Source organism: Telmatherina bonti, assembly GCF_933228915.1.
Source record: "Telmatherina bonti genome assembly, chromosome: 9".
NCBI classification, from domain to species: domain Eukaryota; kingdom Metazoa; phylum Chordata; class Actinopteri; order Atheriniformes; family Telmatherinidae; genus Telmatherina; species Telmatherina bonti.
The window spans coordinates 41,842,636-41,861,337 of NC_136627.1; the positions used below are offsets into that span (position 1 = coordinate 41,842,636).

Below are 18,702 nucleotides of genomic sequence, written 5' to 3' on the forward strand. Positions count from 1 at the left end.
TGATCACATCACTCCGGTGCTTGCCTCCCTGCATTGGCTTCCTGTTACCTTTTGAATAAAAATGTAAGGGTTTCGTGGTTGTTTTTAAGTGTTTAAACTCCATGGGACCGTCTTATCTAACTGATTTGTTGCAGCCTTATACCCCTCCAGAGTCCTGGGGTCAGCCGATCAGCTCTTGTTGGCTGTTACCAAAACCAGGCAAAAGACCAGAGTTTGTAAGACTCATCTGAGGTCGTCTCAGTCTGGGTTAATTTTAGTCTAGACTGAAAACAGATTTTCTTTGTCTTTACTTTATGCTGACATTTTGGGGTACAACTTGGCTTTTATACTGTTTTGTATTATTTTATCTTCATCTTCATCCCGCTTATCCGGGGTCGGGTCGCGGGGGCAGCAGCCTAAGCAGGGAAGCCCAGACTTCCCTCTCCCCAGCCACATTTGCCAACTCTGCGGGGGGGATCCCGAGGCGTTCCCAGGCCAGCAGAGAGATATAATCCCTCCATCGTGTCCTGGGTCTTCCCCGGGGTCTCCTCCCAGAGGGACGTGCCTGGAACACCTCACCAGGGAGGTCCAGGAGGCATCCTGACCAGATGCCCGAGCCACCTCAACTGGTTCCTCTTGATGCAGAGGAGCAGCGGCTCTACTCTGATCTCCTCCCGGATGACCGAGCTCCTCACCCTATCTCTAAGGGAGAACCCGGCCACCCTGCGGAGGAAACTCATTTCAGCCGCCTGTATACGAGATCTCCTTCTTTCGGGCACGACCCACAGCTCATGACCATAGGTGAGGGTAGGAACATAGATCGACTGGTAAATCGAGAGCTTCGCCTTCTGGCTCAGCTCCTTCTTCACCACGACAGACCGGCGCAGACCGCCCCTGTTATTCCAACACACCCTCCGGTCCCCCTTCTTAAAAAGGGGGACCACCACCCCAGTCTGCCAGTCCAGCGGCACTGTCCCCGATGTCCACGCGGTGCTGCAGAGGCGTGTCAGCCAGGACAGCATCCAGAGCCTTAAGGAACTCCGGGCGGATCTCATCCACCCCCGGGGCCTTGCCGCCAAGGAGCTTTTTGACCACCTCAGCGACTTCAGCCCCAGAGATAGGAGAGTCCACCCCTGAGTCCCCCAGCTCTGCTTCCTCATCGGAAGATGTGTTGGTAGGATTGAGGAGGTCTTAGAAGTATTCCTTCCACCGACCCACAACGTCCCGAGTTGAGGTCAGCAGCTCCCCACCTCCACTGTACACAGTGTTGACGGAGCACTGCTTCCCCCTCCTGAGCAACCCGGATGGTGGACCAGAATCTCCTCGAAGCCGTCCGGAAGTCTTTCTCCATGGCCTCGCCGAACTCCTCTGTGCTGGAAAAATCTTTGTGGATGAGAAACAACGATGCTGAGTCAAACTGCCTTTGTTAGTTTATTCACACAAATGATACATGTAAGTCATACATGGAGAGATCTCTGAGAAGTAAAGAAAGTCGACAGCTTATATAGTTTCGAAACTCCTCCTCTGTTGCTGGGCAGACCATATGAAACAATCATTATCTCTTATTTAAGACTAAACTGAACTCACTAAGCATCAATCACTTACTATATTACTTTATTGCCTTTAACCTTTAACCTTTAAACAACTGGTCAACCAAGCAGTTGACAAAAACAGATGCGCTGCAGGAAACTCTTCCTGCCTCTAACATTACCAGCGCATTCCATTGAGAGGTCATACATGAGTTAAAGAAAGCAGTTCACAATGAGTACAATGTCTGAACTTTATCTACATGGACTACAAAATACAACAAATCAATGTATATATGTCTAATATCTAATACAAATCAAACTCATAACAATTTTCCAACACACCTCCCATGCCCAAGTTTTTGCCTCGGCAACAGCCGAAGCCGCATGCCGCTTAGCCCGCCGGTACCCATCAGCTGCCTCCAGAGTCCCACAGGCCAAGAAGGCCCGATAGGACTCCTTCTTCAGCTTGACGGCATCCCTCACTGCTGGTGTCCACCAACGAGTCCTGGGATTACCGCCACGACAGGCACCAACGACCTTACAGCCACAGCTCCGGCCGGCCGCCTCAGCAATATGTTGTTGTACTATTGTGTACTTATTATTTTTACTTGCATTTTCATTTAATATACTATTAGTAGGTTTTCATTGTTATAGGTTTTTATTTTTCTGTTTTCATCCTATTTGATCATTTTATCTGTATATTTTGTTCTGTGAAGCACTTTGGTCAACAGGGGCTGTTTTTAAATGTGCTATATAAATAAATTTAAATTACAATGCAGCACTGATGGCAGATCCACATCAACCTTTTTTATTCAAATCCGAGTCTGTTTACTCGGAAAGTCTGCTTTGTTTAGGTAGCCGTGAATGCGCCAAACGAATTCTGATTCGGACCAAAGAAGCAGACATGGTCCACCTACAAACACAGCTCTCAGACTATTTCAAGCAGACTAAATACAGGAAGCGGACTACAAAAAAAACCCTGCATTGTGGGTAAATCCATAGCGATGGTGTTAAGGGTCCTCTGCCTCGTCTGGTGTTCATACTGCGTCCATTGTTGCAGTGGATTTCTGCAGGATACTTGCATAAGACACAATAAAAACCCAAAACAGCCATAGTTTGGTCTCCATGTTTAACTGGCAGGTGGAGGAAACAGAGTTTTCTTCTTCACGCCGGTCTGGTCCTCTCTTCTGCTAAATACTGTTAGATCTCAGGGTTCATTCACATCAGGGGCCTCATTTACGAAGCTGTCGCACCAAACCCGCCGTAGACCAGTCCCAGTCCACTTCTGGGGTTTCCAAAAGCAGGACTTGGCGGTAAAACGTCCCGACCTCCACGCCAACTCTGACCCCGGCGTACGACAACATCTGGAGAAACGGGAAACGGCGACACCAAAGGCAGGAAAGAAAAAGAAATCTGAGCCATTTGTTCCAAATGAAACGTAAACTTTCCCCCAGAATGTTGGACATTAACAGCATCTGCAGAAGAGTGCCAAGATGCACTTTCTCCCTACATTTTACTGTCTGACCACTTTATTTGTCCTTTCCGCTGGTCTGATGAGACGCTGACAGCATCTGTCCCCTGCTGACCTCCTCTGTCTTTCTGCTGGTGGTGATGTCCGTCCCGTCTCCACCAGATAAAATACTTTTACATTTTACAGCTTTATCTGTTGGAATTTCTTCCTCATTTTCCAGAAAATTCCTCTTTTTTCCTGCAGAACCGTCATGGAAATGAGATGGATTAATATTTATCAGGGCGTCGGCCTGACCTTTTATAGCCAACATGTGGGCGTGGCCAGATGTTTCCTCACCGTGTTAAACTTCCTGTTGATCCTGATTTATGAAGGAAACTGGCGTGGGACGTGCTGCTTTGTAAATCGTGATGTTTTTTTGCGCCGCATTTCCTGTTTTCCGTCCGTACGCCGCCTGGAGTCATCGATGCTACGTACAGGTTGATAAATGAGGCTCCTGGATAGTCCTCTAGACTTGGTCCTATTGGGGACTCAGCTCAATTGTAGGGGGGTGTATCCATTAAGACAGAGAATACAATCACACTGCACTTTAATCAAAGTGCACCAAACCTTTACAATAATATATCCCCATTCCAGACAGAAGTCCTTTATCTGAGGCCATGAGAAGATCATCAGACTTTCACCAGTGCTGTCTCTGTGCTATGATGAGCTCTAAATCCTGACTGGAACTCTTCAGATTGTTTCTGCTCAGATAGAAACATAGTTGGGTTGAAACTGTTTTCTCCAGAATTTTAGACCAGAAGGGGAGATTAGATATTGGTCTATAATTAGCTAAAACTCCTGGATCCAGGGTTGGTTTTTAAGCAACGGTGTAATTACAGCTGTCTTAACATATTGAGGTCCATATCCTATTAATAGAGATGTATTGATCAGGTCCAGTACAGATGTATTGATTAGGAAACATAATTCCTTGAATAATCTGGTTGGGATGGGGTCTAAAACACAGGCTGAAGGTTTAGATGAAGCTATTATGTTGGTTAACTCGGAGAGCTGTACAGGCAAGAAACGGTCCAAATGACCATCAGCTTCTAAAGACGTCTCTAAGGCTGCTGCAGATGAAATAACATTAGTAGTGTTCAGGTTATTACTGATTTCCTTCCTGATAGAAACTATTTTGTTTCCAAAGAAACTCATAAAGTCGTCACAGCTGAGGTTGAAAGGAATAGATGGCTCAACGGCACTATGGCTCTTAGTCAGTCTGGTTCCAGTGCTGAAGAGAAACCTGGGGTTGTTGTTCTTCTCCTCTATCAATGATGAATAATAAGCTGTTCTAGCCACACGCAAGGCTTTTTATACACTATTAACTTTCTTTCCAGACTATGCGACACTCTTCTAAGCCAGTTGAACGCCATTTTCTTTCCAAACGTCTTGATGTCTGTTTTAAAGCTTGAAGCTGGGAATTAAACCACCGGGCCGCTTCTTCTGACTGGTTCTCTTCTTCTTTAGAGGAGCAACATTATCTAGTGTTATACGCATTAAAGCTGTCATTCTAGCAACACATTCATGGACCTGTGTTGGAGTAAAGCTCGGATGGGTGTTTCCTGTCAGGTTAACACATGGTGTTGGAGGAAATACTGCTGAAATAGACTTCTTACATTTGTTAACAACACTATCTGACAAACATCGACTGTGATGAGTTTTCTTCTCAGCCCTTGTGTTGTCAAGTAAATTCAAAAGTTCCTAAGAAAGGATCAGGCAGTATAACTGAATTACTTTTGTCTTGTCCAGAGAAGCATCTTTCAGATGTAAAAGATGCATTCTGTCCATTCCTGAATTAGAACCACAACCTCATTTCAGCATAATTTCCTGAAACTATGCATCCCTGCATGTGCACAATAAAACGATTAATACCATTAAAAGGAATTTAATATGTCATTAAGGTGTTAACTTTGACAGCCCTAATCTAAAGTGGTCTTCCATTCCCCCTTTCTAATGCTAGATGGTAGGCTTTCCTTCAGTCCAGCTTCATGAACATCAGGTATAAATGATGTTAATTCGCTCACCTGCTTTAGATTTTCTGATGCAGTTCACCGGTTCCTTCTGTGTACTTGTACCCCTCAGTTGCAGTTTTGTTTAGCTGGTTCATCGTGTTAGCATGTCCGTAGTCACTAGTTTTGTCTCCACCCTGGTTGGCTTAGTTTGAGGATTAAACCTTGTTCCTGCATAACGTCTGCTGATGTTTAAATACAATAAAAGCGTTTGTCACAGTTCTGCTGTACTCTTGTATCTGGACACGTCTGATGAACCACCTGATTAGAGTATAAAAACTCTTTAGTGAAGTCATTAGAAACCTAGGGGTTTCCATTATCTGGTTGTTATTTGGCTTGTGTCTAGAGGTGGTGGGAAAGTAGCCATAAATGTCAAGTGAATTAGGAAAATCTTTTCTTTCACTTCATGAAATAAAGATTGGCTCTGAAATGGACTGGTGACCTCCTGACTGCTCTGGGCTCCAAGCACCTCGACCTCCACCTGGGTGAACCAGTGTAGGGAACGAGTGCTAGACATGATGAAGCTGATGTTTGCATCCTCAGGAACAGTTGAATATTCTTTCCATTCCTTCCAGGGCTCATCCTCGTCTTCTACCTGATTTTTTATGGTTTTCTGACGGGAATGTTCTCTCTTACCATGTGGGTGATGTTACAGACGCTCGATGAAAATGTCCCAAGATATCAAGACCAAGTTTCTAATCCAGGTGACTTTACCCTCCATATTCCTGCTTTCCACCGCTTACTGTTCATTTCTGTCATTGTTTTATGAACAAAATGAACTATTTTCTCTATTTTCTGAATTTTTTGCCTGAAGGTTTGGTGGTACGTCCTCATGCTGTTGAAATTGCTTACAACCGCACTGAGCCGACAAACTACAACCACTACATCCAACAACTCCATGAACTCCTGCAGCGTACGTAGAATTAGGTCCTTCTTCATTCCAGATCAGGACGGAACTTTAAGTCTTCACAGAAAAGCTCAGCAGTGTTACTAATTCCAACACATGTGTTTTCTTTACAGAATATAATGACAGCATTCAGGACAGTAATGAATTGTGTCTTGTGGGTGAATACACTGAGCAGGACAACGGAGCCATAAAGAAAGTTTGTCAGTTCAAACGAAGTTTCCTTCGTCAGTGCTCTGGTCTTCCTGATAGCAGCTTTGGGTACGCAGAGGGAAAACCTTGCATCATCATCAAGCTGAACCGGGTTTGTCAAGCTTTATTTAAAGCCTACATTACAAACATACCTGTGATTTCATTGGTTACATACAGATTATTGTGAATTTCTGGACAAATGTTTGGGCACCTTCTACTCAGATCCAGTTCCCTCCAGCAATGTGTCTTTGTGCAAGACTCTATTATTTCTATTATTATTCGTAGTAGTATTAAAAATAAATAATGGATGTGTGTGACAATGCTGTCCAGCGTTATTTATCAGGCACATGGTGTGTTTTTGTTATAAAATGATGTCTTTAAGTATGAAGTGGCTGCCACACCACAGTTCAACACGGTATGAGCTAATAAAGTATTAAAGAATTATAGACACAACTTTATTTGTTAATAAATCTTTAGTTTTATACAAAATACCAAGTATTTTTGAAAATTTAACCTTAATATAATATACATGATTTTCCATGTTATTTTGGAATCTATTATAACCCGTAGAAGTTTCTCATCAAAAACACCATTCCCAAATATTCTTAATTTTACTTCTTTGACTCTTTTTTTCCTTCCAAATATCATGAATGTAGTTTTGCATACATTCAATGACAACTTATTTCTATTGAACGAGGTTTTAAATTAATTCAATTCTCTATCAAAAATAGAAGCTCATTTAATTTCTTGCCTGAACAAACTAAAGTAGTATCGTCAGCAAATATTACAAATTTAATTTTGTCAGACAAGTTGCAATATTGCTAAAGTGGAACTATTCTGTTCATTTCAGGCTAATTTCTTTTTATTTCTGAGCCCAGAAGGGCTGGGATTGATGGAGTTATTGTCACAAATGTCTTTATTTACTTCAGACCGACCCTCTCCGTAGGCTGTCAGATCAGCCTGCGGGCAAAACGAGTGGATTGAGACTCTTCCGCATTAAGCCCCGCCTCCCGCCACTGCACTACATCGGGAGCGCGCACCGCACCTGCTTTCACCGTCATTGTAACATCTCATAAACAGAAGGATTAGGCTCATATGAACTCAATAAAAAAACAAACTACAATGTCAACACATAGCATCCAGCCCTACATGTTGGAACCTGAATCAGAGCCTGAAAACGAAGTGGAAAACAGCAACCCACAGCAACGAATGCAGCAGGATGTCTCTCTTTGGTAAACTCACCAGCCATCGTTGGAAATAACTTTATCCCACGTTTTCCACCCGCCTGATGTATTTGTACATGCCCTTGTTAACCAGTAGAAGGTAACCAATCACCGAACCTTATCCCCCGGGACGTCACAAGGATTTCCACGTAGAAAAAGCTCTCTAAAACCACGCGTTTTCCGTCGCCATGGAAACCGAATGGAGAGGTGCTGGAACTCAAACTCAAAGTCAAACATGCGTTTAGGTGATAAAAAACAGTGTCGTTCACATGTCTGATGAGGATTCAACACTGTAACACTGTAGAAAGCTCAGAAAACTCCAAATACCATCATAGGAACCCTTAATAATAAAAGGTTTTGGATCAGTCACAGAGCCTTGAGGTGTTCCACATGTTATGGTCTGCAGTCCAGATACTGCATCTGTTAAATGGGCACATTGGTGACGATTTTCTAAATAACTTTTGACCCAAGAGAGAACAGAACTACGAATCTTGTAAGTTTCAAGCTTTAGTAATTGACCGTGGTCAATAGTATCAAAAACTTGCGTTAGATAAATAAAAATTGACCTAAATTTTATTCAAAGCAGAACTAACTTCCTCAAGCATATTTATGATAGCATAGGTTGTAGTCCGGTTTTGACTAAATAATTTATTTTTTTCTCATTTTTTTCTAGATATCTAATGTTTTTCAAAAAGCTTCTCCAGAATGATCAAAGTGAGGGAAGGGTGGTATTGGCCAGGATATGCAGATTGCCCTTTAAAAATATTGGATTCCCCTTTTCTATCTTCATAACATCTGGACTGATACCATGCACAAATGACTGATTAAAATATGGCTGAGTGGTTTAGCAATGTACATCAAGAACTTCTTTAATACTCATCATATCTATTTGATTTATATCAAATGTCTTTTTATTTTTTAAAGCCATTACTGTACCAGTACGATCCTTTTCAGTCGCTCCTCACAGGAACTGAGACTTCATATTTGTTTATTAAGAAGAAACTTATCTGTATCCTGAAACTTCTTGTACTAGGGATGGCCTCATGTCAACTAAATAATTATGAAATTCATCCACTATTGTTTGTTTATTTTCTATTTTTACATCACTGTTCTTAAGAAATAATTTGGAACATCTTTAATCTATTCAAAACCTGATTTATTACATTCTGTTTAATATTTCTTACAATTTTCTAATTTTTCATTATAATAGTTTCTTTTGAATCCTTAAGAGTGTAGTTAACTTATTTTTGTAGATTTTATATTTACTCGTGTTTTCATCAGTTCTTTTTTTTTTTTTTTTTTTTAGATATTTCATTTAGAGTACATTTTTCTTGTGCTTTTTGCAGACTTGATGTTATCCAAGGGTTCCTTTTACATTTTTTTTATAGAAACTTATGCGTGGAAAATGACGATCATAAGTTCAGACCATACAGACAGAAATGCCACATAAGCCTCATTTGGACACCGTCCCATACACGATGAATCAGCTCCATTTGAAATGCTTCAGTAGCTTCTGCAGATCTTGGCTTTTGTCAAAATACTTGTTAGATTTTGTAGTCTCTTATTTGGTTTCATTTTTAAAATATTCACAAAGACTGAGAAGTGATCGATGATATGACTCATTAAAAGACCACTGATAGAAATGTTGGTAAAAAATATTATTTATGAGTTGAATTTTCTTGAGTTACCCTTGTTGGCTTATCAATTATGGGTCCTAAAACATAACTGAACATTTAATTTAGAAAGTTGAAAGTTGGTTTTTGTGTTTGCCATTTCAGTAAATGAACATTAAAATCAGCACAAACAAAAACTGACTTCTGATGACTGAAATTACACGAAACCTCAGATAAATTATGAGTAAAGGACTCAACGACTACAACATAAGAATATACTTTGACCATTCAGAGAAAAATTGATAAAAATCAGACTTTCATCACTAACCCTGCCATCTAAAATTACAGTTTGAACAATCTGACAAAGATTTTTCTGAACATAAAATCCTCCACCTTATCTTATTTTTTCTGCTGATATTGTAGAAATATTAATTTTCTAAAACAAATGCTTCACTCATTTCATTAGTTAGCCACGTCTGTGTTATAGCTACGATCAAAGCTTTTCATCTTTAACACAGCTATACGTTTTACATGTAGCAACCTGATTCTGGCAAACATAAGAGTAGTTAACCCTAACGGACCAGGAGCAACCAGCATCATATATAAAACCACCTGAACATAAACCTGGACAGCATTACAACAGCATCACCCTTCCTTTGCAGTCAGACACAACACAGACAAAATGTCAATCACAAGTTAGAATGCATCCATTAAACAAATGAAAAACAGACCTACAAAAATGTGGATGGACAGTCAAAATATATTCCTATAGTATAAAATCAATGTTCAAAGGTTATTCAGGGGGTTGTAAATGACACTGTCATGGAGGCCATTTGGGCTGAGAAATTCAGCTGAGTAAAAGATATTTTGTCAATGTTTGTAAAAGCAGTTGTCACAAAAATGCACAAAGACATATGTCCATGCAGAAAACAGATTTCTGTCGCAGGTTGTGCTGGACATAGCACAGCAAGCTATGGTCCACATGTGGTGAATCTTTGTGAATCTGAGCAGTTGTCAGCTGTTTGAGCTAAATGTGTCAATGCAATCAGGAATGTTAGCAGGTTTCTGCTGTTGGAATTCTTTTTTATGTGTAGGATGTTTTAATCATTAATTTTCTTTAATCTGTCTACAGGTGGTTGGATTGAAACCAAAAGGAGACCCTTACATCAACTGTACTGCCAAGGTAAACGTGTAGAAGAATGAAACATGTAGAATAAATATCTCTCTTGACAGATAGCAACCAGTCGTCTGTAAATGTAAGAAGTGGGTGTTTTTTCTGGGTGGCTAAATAAGAAACATCATAAAAACCCAAAAAACGTGCAGCCGCATATTAATAAAAAGTTAACCAGTCACCAAGATGGTTGAAAAGTTGTGTGCATTAAATATTTTTAATAAGTCACTAAGAATATTTGGTTATTGTTCTTAAATTAGTTAAGTAACAGTTTTGTCTGTTTTTGTATTAGACAAAAACTTCCCTGCAGATGCAGTACTTTCCAGCTGAAGGTCGTCTGGATAAAATGTTTTTTCCTTATTATGGCAAGAAAGCTCATGTGAGTATGCATGGCCATCCATCCATCCATCTTCTGCCGCTTATCCGGGGTCGGGTCGCGGGGGCAGCAGCCTAAGCAGGGAAGCCCAGACTTCCCTCTCCCCAGCCACATTTGCCAACTCTGCGGGGGGGATCCCGAGGCGTTCCCAGGCCAGCCGAGAGATATAATCCCTCCAGCGTGTCCTGGGTCTTCCCCGGGGTCTCCTCCCAGAGGGACGTGCCTGGAACACCTCACCAGGGAGGTCCAGGAGGCATCCTGACCAGATGCCCGAGCCACCTCAACTGGTTCCTCTCGATGTGGAGGAGCAGTGGCTCTACTCTGATCTCCTCCCGGATGACCGAGCTCCTCACCCTATCTCTAAGGGAGAGCCCGGCCACCCTGCGGAGGAAACTCATTTCAGCCGCCTGTATACGAGATCTGGTTCTTTCGGTCACGACCCACAGCTCATGACCATAGGTGAGGGTAGGAACGTAGATCGACTGGTAAATCGAGAGCTTTGCCTTCTGGCTCAGCTCCTTCTTTACCACGACAGACCGGCGCAGAGTCCGCATTACTGCAGACGCCGCACCGATCCGTCTGTCGATCTCGCGCTCCATCCTTCCCTCACTCGTGAACAAGACCCCGAGATATTTAAACTCCTCCACTTGAGGCAGGACCTGACTCCCGACCCGGAGAGGGCAATCCACCCTATTCCGGCTGAGGACCATGGTCTCAGATTTTGAGGTGCTGATTCTCATCCCAGCCGCTTCACACTCGGCCGCGAATCGCTCAAGCGAGAGCTGGAGATCACGACCAGATGAAGCCAACAGGACCACGTCATCTGCAAAAAGCAGAGACCCAATCCTGAGGCCACCAAGCCGGATCCCCTCAACACCTCGGCTGCGCCTAGAAATTCTGTCCATATAAGTTATGAACAGAATCGGTGATAAAGGGCAGCCTTGGCGGAGTCCAACCCTCACCGGAAACGGATCCGACTTACTGCTGGCAATGCAGACCAAGCTCTGACACCTGTCGTACAGGGACCGGACAGCTCGTACAAGGGGGTCCGGTACCCCATACTCCCGGAGTACCCCCCACAGGAGCCCCCGGGGGACACGGTCGAATGCCTTCTCCAGGTCCACAAAGCACATGTAGACTGGTTGGGCAAACTCCCATGCCCCCTCCAGGACCCCAGAGAGGGTATAGAGCTGGTCCACTGTTCCGCGACCAGGACGAAAACCACACTGCTCCTCCTCAATCCGGGATTCGACTATCCGGCGGACCCTCCTCTCCAGGACCCCTGAATAGACCTTACCAGGGAGGCTGAGGAGTGTGATTCCCCTGTAATTGGAACACACCCTCCGGTCCCCCTTCTTAAAAAGGGGGGCCACCACCCCAGTCTGCCAATCCAGCGGTACTGTCCCCGATGTCTAAAGTTCTAAATAGTATACTTAAAAACAGAATGAAAAAGTTAGAGTTTCAGTAGGACTTTTTTAAAAATGGAATAAAAATGTACAATATTATAAAAATAGCCAATGCATTTAATAAATTCTTTGTTGATGTTGGGCCTGATCTTTCCTGGGAAATCATTACACCACCTGATAATATGCCATGAGCAAGATTCAAACATGAAGTCTCATTTTATTAGAGTAGCAAATGAAAATGAAATCATTAATATTGTGAACCCATTTAAAAACAAGAGATCCACAAACAGCTTTGATTTAGATATGACGCTGGTAAAGATGATTGATTGTATTGTTGTATCATTCACATGCATTTCACACAGGCATTTTTTCAACAACTACGAAAACCTTAAAAGTAATGCCAATCTTCAAAAGCAGAAATGCAGACAAACTTACCAATTATAGACCGATCTATGCTTTCTCAATTTTCTAAAATATTAGAAATATTGTCTAGGAAAAGGATGAATGAATTCTTAAATCAGCATAAGAAAGTCAATGATCGGCAGTTAATCTAAGCAAGGCCTTTGATACTATAGATCATGAATTACGCATATCAAAAATGGAAAGATATGGATTCAGAGGTATCGCTTATGACTGGAAAAATGTTATCTAAGTTGCCCGCAGCAATACGTACAAATAAACAATCTTAAGTCTGAAAAGCAGTTTATAAGTCACGGAGTACTTTTTAGTCAGGGGAAGCCTGGAATCGATCTCCCAACTTTCCAGTTTTAGTTGCTCTTCCTCCTTAGCCACTGGTTTAAATCCGGAGTGGATTGCTATAATCTAAGAGGAATTTATGTTTGTCAAAAAAAGTACTGTTGGAACAGACATTACAGGCAGATGTATCTCTGTCAGAGGTTTAGATGTGTGGAAAAGCCTGGACAATACATTGAAAAGCTTTACATCAGTTAAAGCATTTAAAACAATGTTTAAATTAAAAGGAATAATCAACTATAAAGTCTTAGAATCTAACGACATAATTTATTTTTATTTGTATTTTATTTGTCTTATTTTTTTAAAACGGAATTGAGTCAGTTGAGTGGAATCAATAGAAGAAATGTGTGTATTTCTATTGAGAAGTTATTTTGTAAAGAAGTACTAAGAAATGACTTTTTTCTTGTCTAAATAGCTGTAAACTTGCTGCTTTAAATTGTAACCAAATTGTAATAGGGGTTGGCTTTAATAAGTGTTTCACTTCAGCCAAAACCCCCTCCAGTCATTTTTTTATGTTTGTATTCATTTTTGTATGATGATGGATTTAAATAAACTCAAATTAAAACACCTGGTTTGTTAGACTGATTCATTTCACCTGTGTCTCGTTGTTTTCTCTGTATTTTTACCACTTGGTTTCAGTCCCCATTTGCCAGTTCGCTGTCTGTTGCTTTTCCTTGTGTTCTTTGGTATATTAAAAGGCTTCTTAAGTATTTCCTATACCTCTTGCCAACCTGTGTCACATCACCACCACCTCTCCATGACATATTTAACTTACCCAGCAGGTGTTGACAGAATGAACCAGCCACCCACAGACCCAGAAGAGATTATCACTGAGTTTCTTTGTTGGGAAGCAGCCAAGGACCTCCTGATCTCCAGAGAGCCTGATCCCATGCCTTCCAGCTGTCCCCCTTCACGTGCCAGGAGAAGCGGGCCATCCAAGCATTTTTGGCAAAGACCCCCAATGAGCATTATGTCCAGCAAACTCGTGGAAATGTTGGTTGCGCTGGATCCAGAACCAGAGCTGATGGAGAGGGAGGTCCAGTCACCATTCCTGGGAACCAGATGGTCTATCAAGCTGCTTGATGGTCCACGTCACGGGCATCGCCTCCTGCTCCGTGGCCCACGCCTACGCCCAGGTCCCGTTTGGAGCTGCAGCCCTTACGCCAGCGCTCAGATCCCATCTAGCCCCCAGGTTCAGTCCAGGGCTCCAGCCACCCAAGCTGCTTGCATCACAGCCCTGGTCCACACTGCCAGCATCCAAGGGGTCCCATGCCAGGACCTCCCTCCTCTGATTCCTGTGCCTGAAGAGGTTGCTTCTCCTGCATCTCCAGGTGCTCCAGTGTCTGAGGGGGTCGTTCCTTTTCCACACATAGTTTCGGCCAGCCCTTGAGAGACTTGGCTGCTGTCATCTCGGCCTCCAGGCCACCCTCCTGAGCCAAGCCTGATCTTGTCTCGGGCCTAAAGAACACAAAAGAACATTCCATCAGTTACTAGACACACATTATTCTCTCACACAGTCCACTTGGACTTGATATCCAGCCAGATCAGGATTCCATGGACTCAAAGGGGGCTGGTGCCCCAGGACACATTGGAAAGGCCAGTAGAAGCATTCTTGATTGAATTCTGGGCATACTCCGCCCAGGGCAGGAACCGGGACCAGTCGTGCTGGTTCCGAGAACAGTGTGCACGAAGAAACCTCCCCAATTCCTGGTAGGCTCTTTCAGCCTGCCCATTGGACTCTGGGTGGTATCCAGAGGTCAGACTCACAGAGACTCCCAGACGGCAAAAGAACGACCTCTAGACTTGAGAGATGAATTGTGGTCCTCGATCAAAGACAATGTCCTCAGGAAGGCCAAAGTTCCTGAACAAGGCCTCAGCAACCTGGAGAGCAGTCAGAAGGTTGGAGAGCTCCCTCAAGCTAGTGCCACCACTCCTCCAGTGCCAATTTCACAGCCAGCAGTTCACAATCTCCCACACCATAGTTACGTTCAGCCATTGATAGTTTTCTGGAAAAGTAAGCACAAGGACGAAGCTTAAGGGGATCACCAGAGCGCTGAGAGAGGATTGCACCAACCCCAGACTCGCTAGCATCCACCTCAACTATAAAGGCAAAATCAGGATCTGGAAGGCGCAGGATCGGAGCTGTGGTGAAGCGTTGCTTTAGGCCTTCAAATGCTGCCTGAGCCTCAGGTGTCCAAAGGAGACCTCTTGGTTTGCCTTTGAGAAGAGCTGTCAGAGGGGATGCCACAGAACTGAAGTTATGGATGAAGCAGCGATAGAAGTTGGTAAATCCTAGAAATTGCTGAAGCTCCTTAATGGATTTGGGAGCCGGCCAGGAGATGACAGCATCAACCTTAGCCTTATCCATTTCCACTGCCTCTGGGCTGATTATGTAACCCAGGAAGGAGATAGTGGACTGATGGAACTCACACTTCTCTACCTTTACATAAAGCTGGTGGGCCAACAAATGCTCCATAACCTGCCGAACATGCTGAACATGCTGGGTCCTGGTCCTCGAGTAGATTAGGATGTCATCAATGTAGGCAATGACGAATTTACCCAGCATATCCCGCAAGATGTCATTGATGAGGCTCTGGAAAACAGGAGCATTAGCTAACCCATATGGCATGACACAGTACTCAAAGTGACCAGCATGAGTGTCCACTCATCTCCCTCCTGAATGCGCACAAGGTTATATACACTACGAAGATCCAACTTGGTAAAAACCGTGGCCCCACGCAGCTGGTCAAGGGCGCTAGGCACTGGAGGAAGTGGGTAACAATATTTCACTGTCACATTGTTCAATCCCCGATAGTCAATGCATGGACGAAGACCCCTATCCTTTTTTGCCACAAAGAACCCCGTAGCTGCAGGAGAGGATGATGGGCAGATGAATCCCTTCATGAGGGCCTCCTTTACATAAGCTTCCATAGCTTTATGTTCTGTCTGGGTGAGTGGGTAGATTAGACTCCAAGGAGGTGTACTTACTGACAGAAGGTCAATAGCACAATCCGAAGGATGGTGGGGAGGCAAGCGAATAGCTCGAACCTTGCTGAAAACTGCTGCTAGGTCCAGATCGTCCTTGGGAATAGAGGGACCATCAGCAGCTGAGGGACTCTCAATTGACGTAGAGGCACATTTTAAAGGACACAGAGTGGGTACTTGGAGATGGTGAGGGAAAACTGATCTCCTTGTTCCTCCAGTGAATCATGGGCATGTTCTTAGTGAGCTATGGTAACCCCAGAACTAGGAGGTGATGGGAATGTGGAAGGACAAAGAATGAGAGATGTTCAAGATGGTTTCCCAACACAAGTTTAATGGGGCCAATGAAGTGGGTCACAAGACCTCCACTGACAGGCCTCCCATTATTGGCCTGGACAGCGATTGGTGTAGAAAGCTGATGGAGGGGCAAGTGGAGACGACGAGCCAGTTCAGGTGAGATGAGATTGCCTGCTGCTCTGGAGTCAACTAAGGCTGAGACATCAAAACCAAAATTGCCTACACACACAGACACCGGTAATACAAACTGGTCAGAGCGAAGGGGAACAACTCTCACCAGAGAGTCAGCAAAATGCCGACTTCCCTTGCCCCCTTTTACCTGGGTGACAAGAGGACATTCAGGCAGAAGGTGAGTCGCCTCACCGCAGTTCAGGCACAGACCAGTCTCCCTCCGGCGTCGTCGTTCCGCTGCAGAAAGCCTGGCGTGTTCCACCTGCATAGGTTCCTCCTCAAAATCGTAGCTCCTTGAAGGACGACTGGCGGCTCTGAGTCTTTCACGATGGAGGTTGTCAAGGCGTATAGTGATGGAAATAAGAGCATCAAGAGAGGGATTGTCATCCCGACAGGCTAGTTCAGTCTTAATCTCAGACCTCAGTCCCTGCCGGAAGATGGAGATCAATGCCGGCTCATTCCAACCACTTGCAGGTCCAACTGTGTAGAAGTCCAAAGTGTAGTCTACAACAGATCGAGATCCTTGTTGTAGCCAGAGGAGCCTCTCTCCTCCTTCTCTGCCCTCTGGGGGACGATCAAAAACAGATCGGAACAATGTAACGTACATATGAGGAGAGAGGGTCACCACCCCTGTTCCAGACTGCAGTAGCCCATTCACGCTCTCGTCCTCCAAGGAGAGTGGTAACCGTGGCAACACGCTCACCATCCTGTAGCTGGGAACATTTCATAAAGAGCAGGGTGAAGAAAGCCTGCTATTGGGAAGACAAGACTGCACAAGGAAGCTGACAACACACAGGGATTAAATACAAGGGAAGACAGCTGAAAGTCATGATGGCAGGAGCAGGGGATCCTGGGAATTGTAGTCTGGGCCGCTGATCAGTAGGTAGGGGAAGCTGAACGAACCAGTGGAGGGCCAGACATGACATAAAGCAGATCGGACGGAGTTCAGCAGGTCGTCCACCATCGTGGAACAACAGAGGAAAAGAGTCCGGTGGTGGTTTAGTCCCACGTTGTCATGGTAACGCCAGGCGTCTTCCACTGGTAGAGCGTAGCTGTGGAGAGGGAGTGTATGAATAATCCATTTCAATTATCTGCTTGTATTTTACATGCATGTTCCTTTCAACTTTTATTCGTTTTAATGTAAAATGCATCTATGTTATAAATACTGCCAAGAAGTCACGGTCTGAAGGAGAGGAGCCTTATAATACCGTCACTGTCATTTTTACATTCTTTGTTCCTTTCCATTTACATCCCCTCTCACAAAATCAATGTTGTGTGATAGATGTCATCCTGTTTTGATGGACAAGGTGGAAGTTGCATTTTTCCACACCTGCTGTGAAGTACAACAAATTATATTTTCTATGCGACTTCCGAGAGTGTTAAACTAGTTCTTCAATACAAATCAGAAGACCAATTGAAAAGAGAAGCATCTTTTGCTTCGTTTGTATTTTAGTTTTGATTGGTTACTTGTCCAGATGCACCTGCCTCTTCCCCAATGATTGCTGGGTTAGACTCCAGCTTCTCTGCAACCTTTAGCTGAACTAGGTTATTAGCAAAGTCTATGGATGTTTTTATTTTCTTGGTAAACATTTAATATACAACCATTTCATGAATAAGATATAAAAATCAAATAAGTAAATAGACGTGAGGCTACAGCTGTCATATTTTACTTTCTCAGTGTTTTTTAGCTGTTGGATCGCTGATTGATTACCCATTTCACTGTTTTTGTTCAAATGACTTCTTTTGATGTGCAACTTATGTGTTTCCTGTATGTTTTCACAGCCTGACTACGTCCAACCTCTGGTAGCCGTGAAGTTGTTGTTAAATAAAGACGACTACAATGTGGAGCAGACTGTGGAGTGTAAGGTGGAGGGTTCTGACCTGCGTAATAATGATGACCGGGATAAGTATCTGGGTCGTGTCACTTTCCGGGTCAAAGTTTCTCAGTAGTCTGAGGCAGCATTGGACACCTACGTCCTGGATTTACATGGCAAAACAAGGACATTTATCAACGTAGATCTGATGTAATGATCCTGTCTGACTGTTTCCTCTAATTCAGATTCACATAATAGGATAAAATCTGGCTCAATGAGGCAAAAATACTTAAACACTGCCAGAATTCCTCAGACTTCATCCTGGATTTGACAGTCAAATCTTATTGGAGGTCTGACCTTTTTAACTGTATTTGTTTGATTTGCTTTCAGTCTGCATCTCAGTAAAAGTGGCTCAGATCCAGACCCTGGAACCGGATAAGGTGGAAGCATGTGAGCCATGGTGATGTCTTGTTTTTACTATTTTTCCAGGTTTGTGGTATAATAAGTTAGTGTTGTGATTCTTTCTGTAATAGGGCAGCGTTGCATAAACCAGCATCAGATTTAAGTGTAAATGCAATACCAGTATTGTTTACATTTGGGTAAACTGTAATCACATTACCTAGACTCGAGCCAGAAGCATCAGTTTTACTAGAACTGAATGATTTTTCCCAGATTGTGAGTTGTTGTAACTATAGGTATGTTTAAAGTTACAACATGGCTTTAGTTGTGAATTACCTGCTGTAGTATTACTTTTTATTCATATTTATCCAATTTCC

The 18,702-nt window shown here is 43.4% G+C and overlaps 1 protein-coding gene across 1 annotated transcript in view; it reads left to right on the plus strand.

Moving 5' to 3' along the window:
• LOC306760309 (sodium/potassium-transporting ATPase subunit beta-3-like) overlaps positions 1 to 18,071 on the plus strand; it is a gene marked incomplete at its 5' end in the record, with an annotated part of 31,273 nt that extends 13,202 nt beyond the window's left edge. Inside the window, 6 exons of the mRNA XM_079246109.1 lie at positions 5,600 to 5,728; positions 5,839 to 5,937; positions 6,045 to 6,232; positions 10,089 to 10,139; positions 10,420 to 10,506; positions 17,895 to 18,071. Of these exons, the coding sequence (XP_079102235.1) occupies positions 5,600 to 5,728; positions 5,839 to 5,937; positions 6,045 to 6,232; positions 10,089 to 10,139; positions 10,420 to 10,506; positions 17,895 to 18,062 (722 nt within the window). The 3' untranslated portion in view covers positions 18,063 to 18,071. The remainder of the gene's footprint in view (positions 1 to 5,599; positions 5,729 to 5,838; positions 5,938 to 6,044; positions 6,233 to 10,088; positions 10,140 to 10,419; positions 10,507 to 17,894) is intronic.
• Between the last annotated feature and the right edge of the window lie 631 nt (positions 18,072 to 18,702).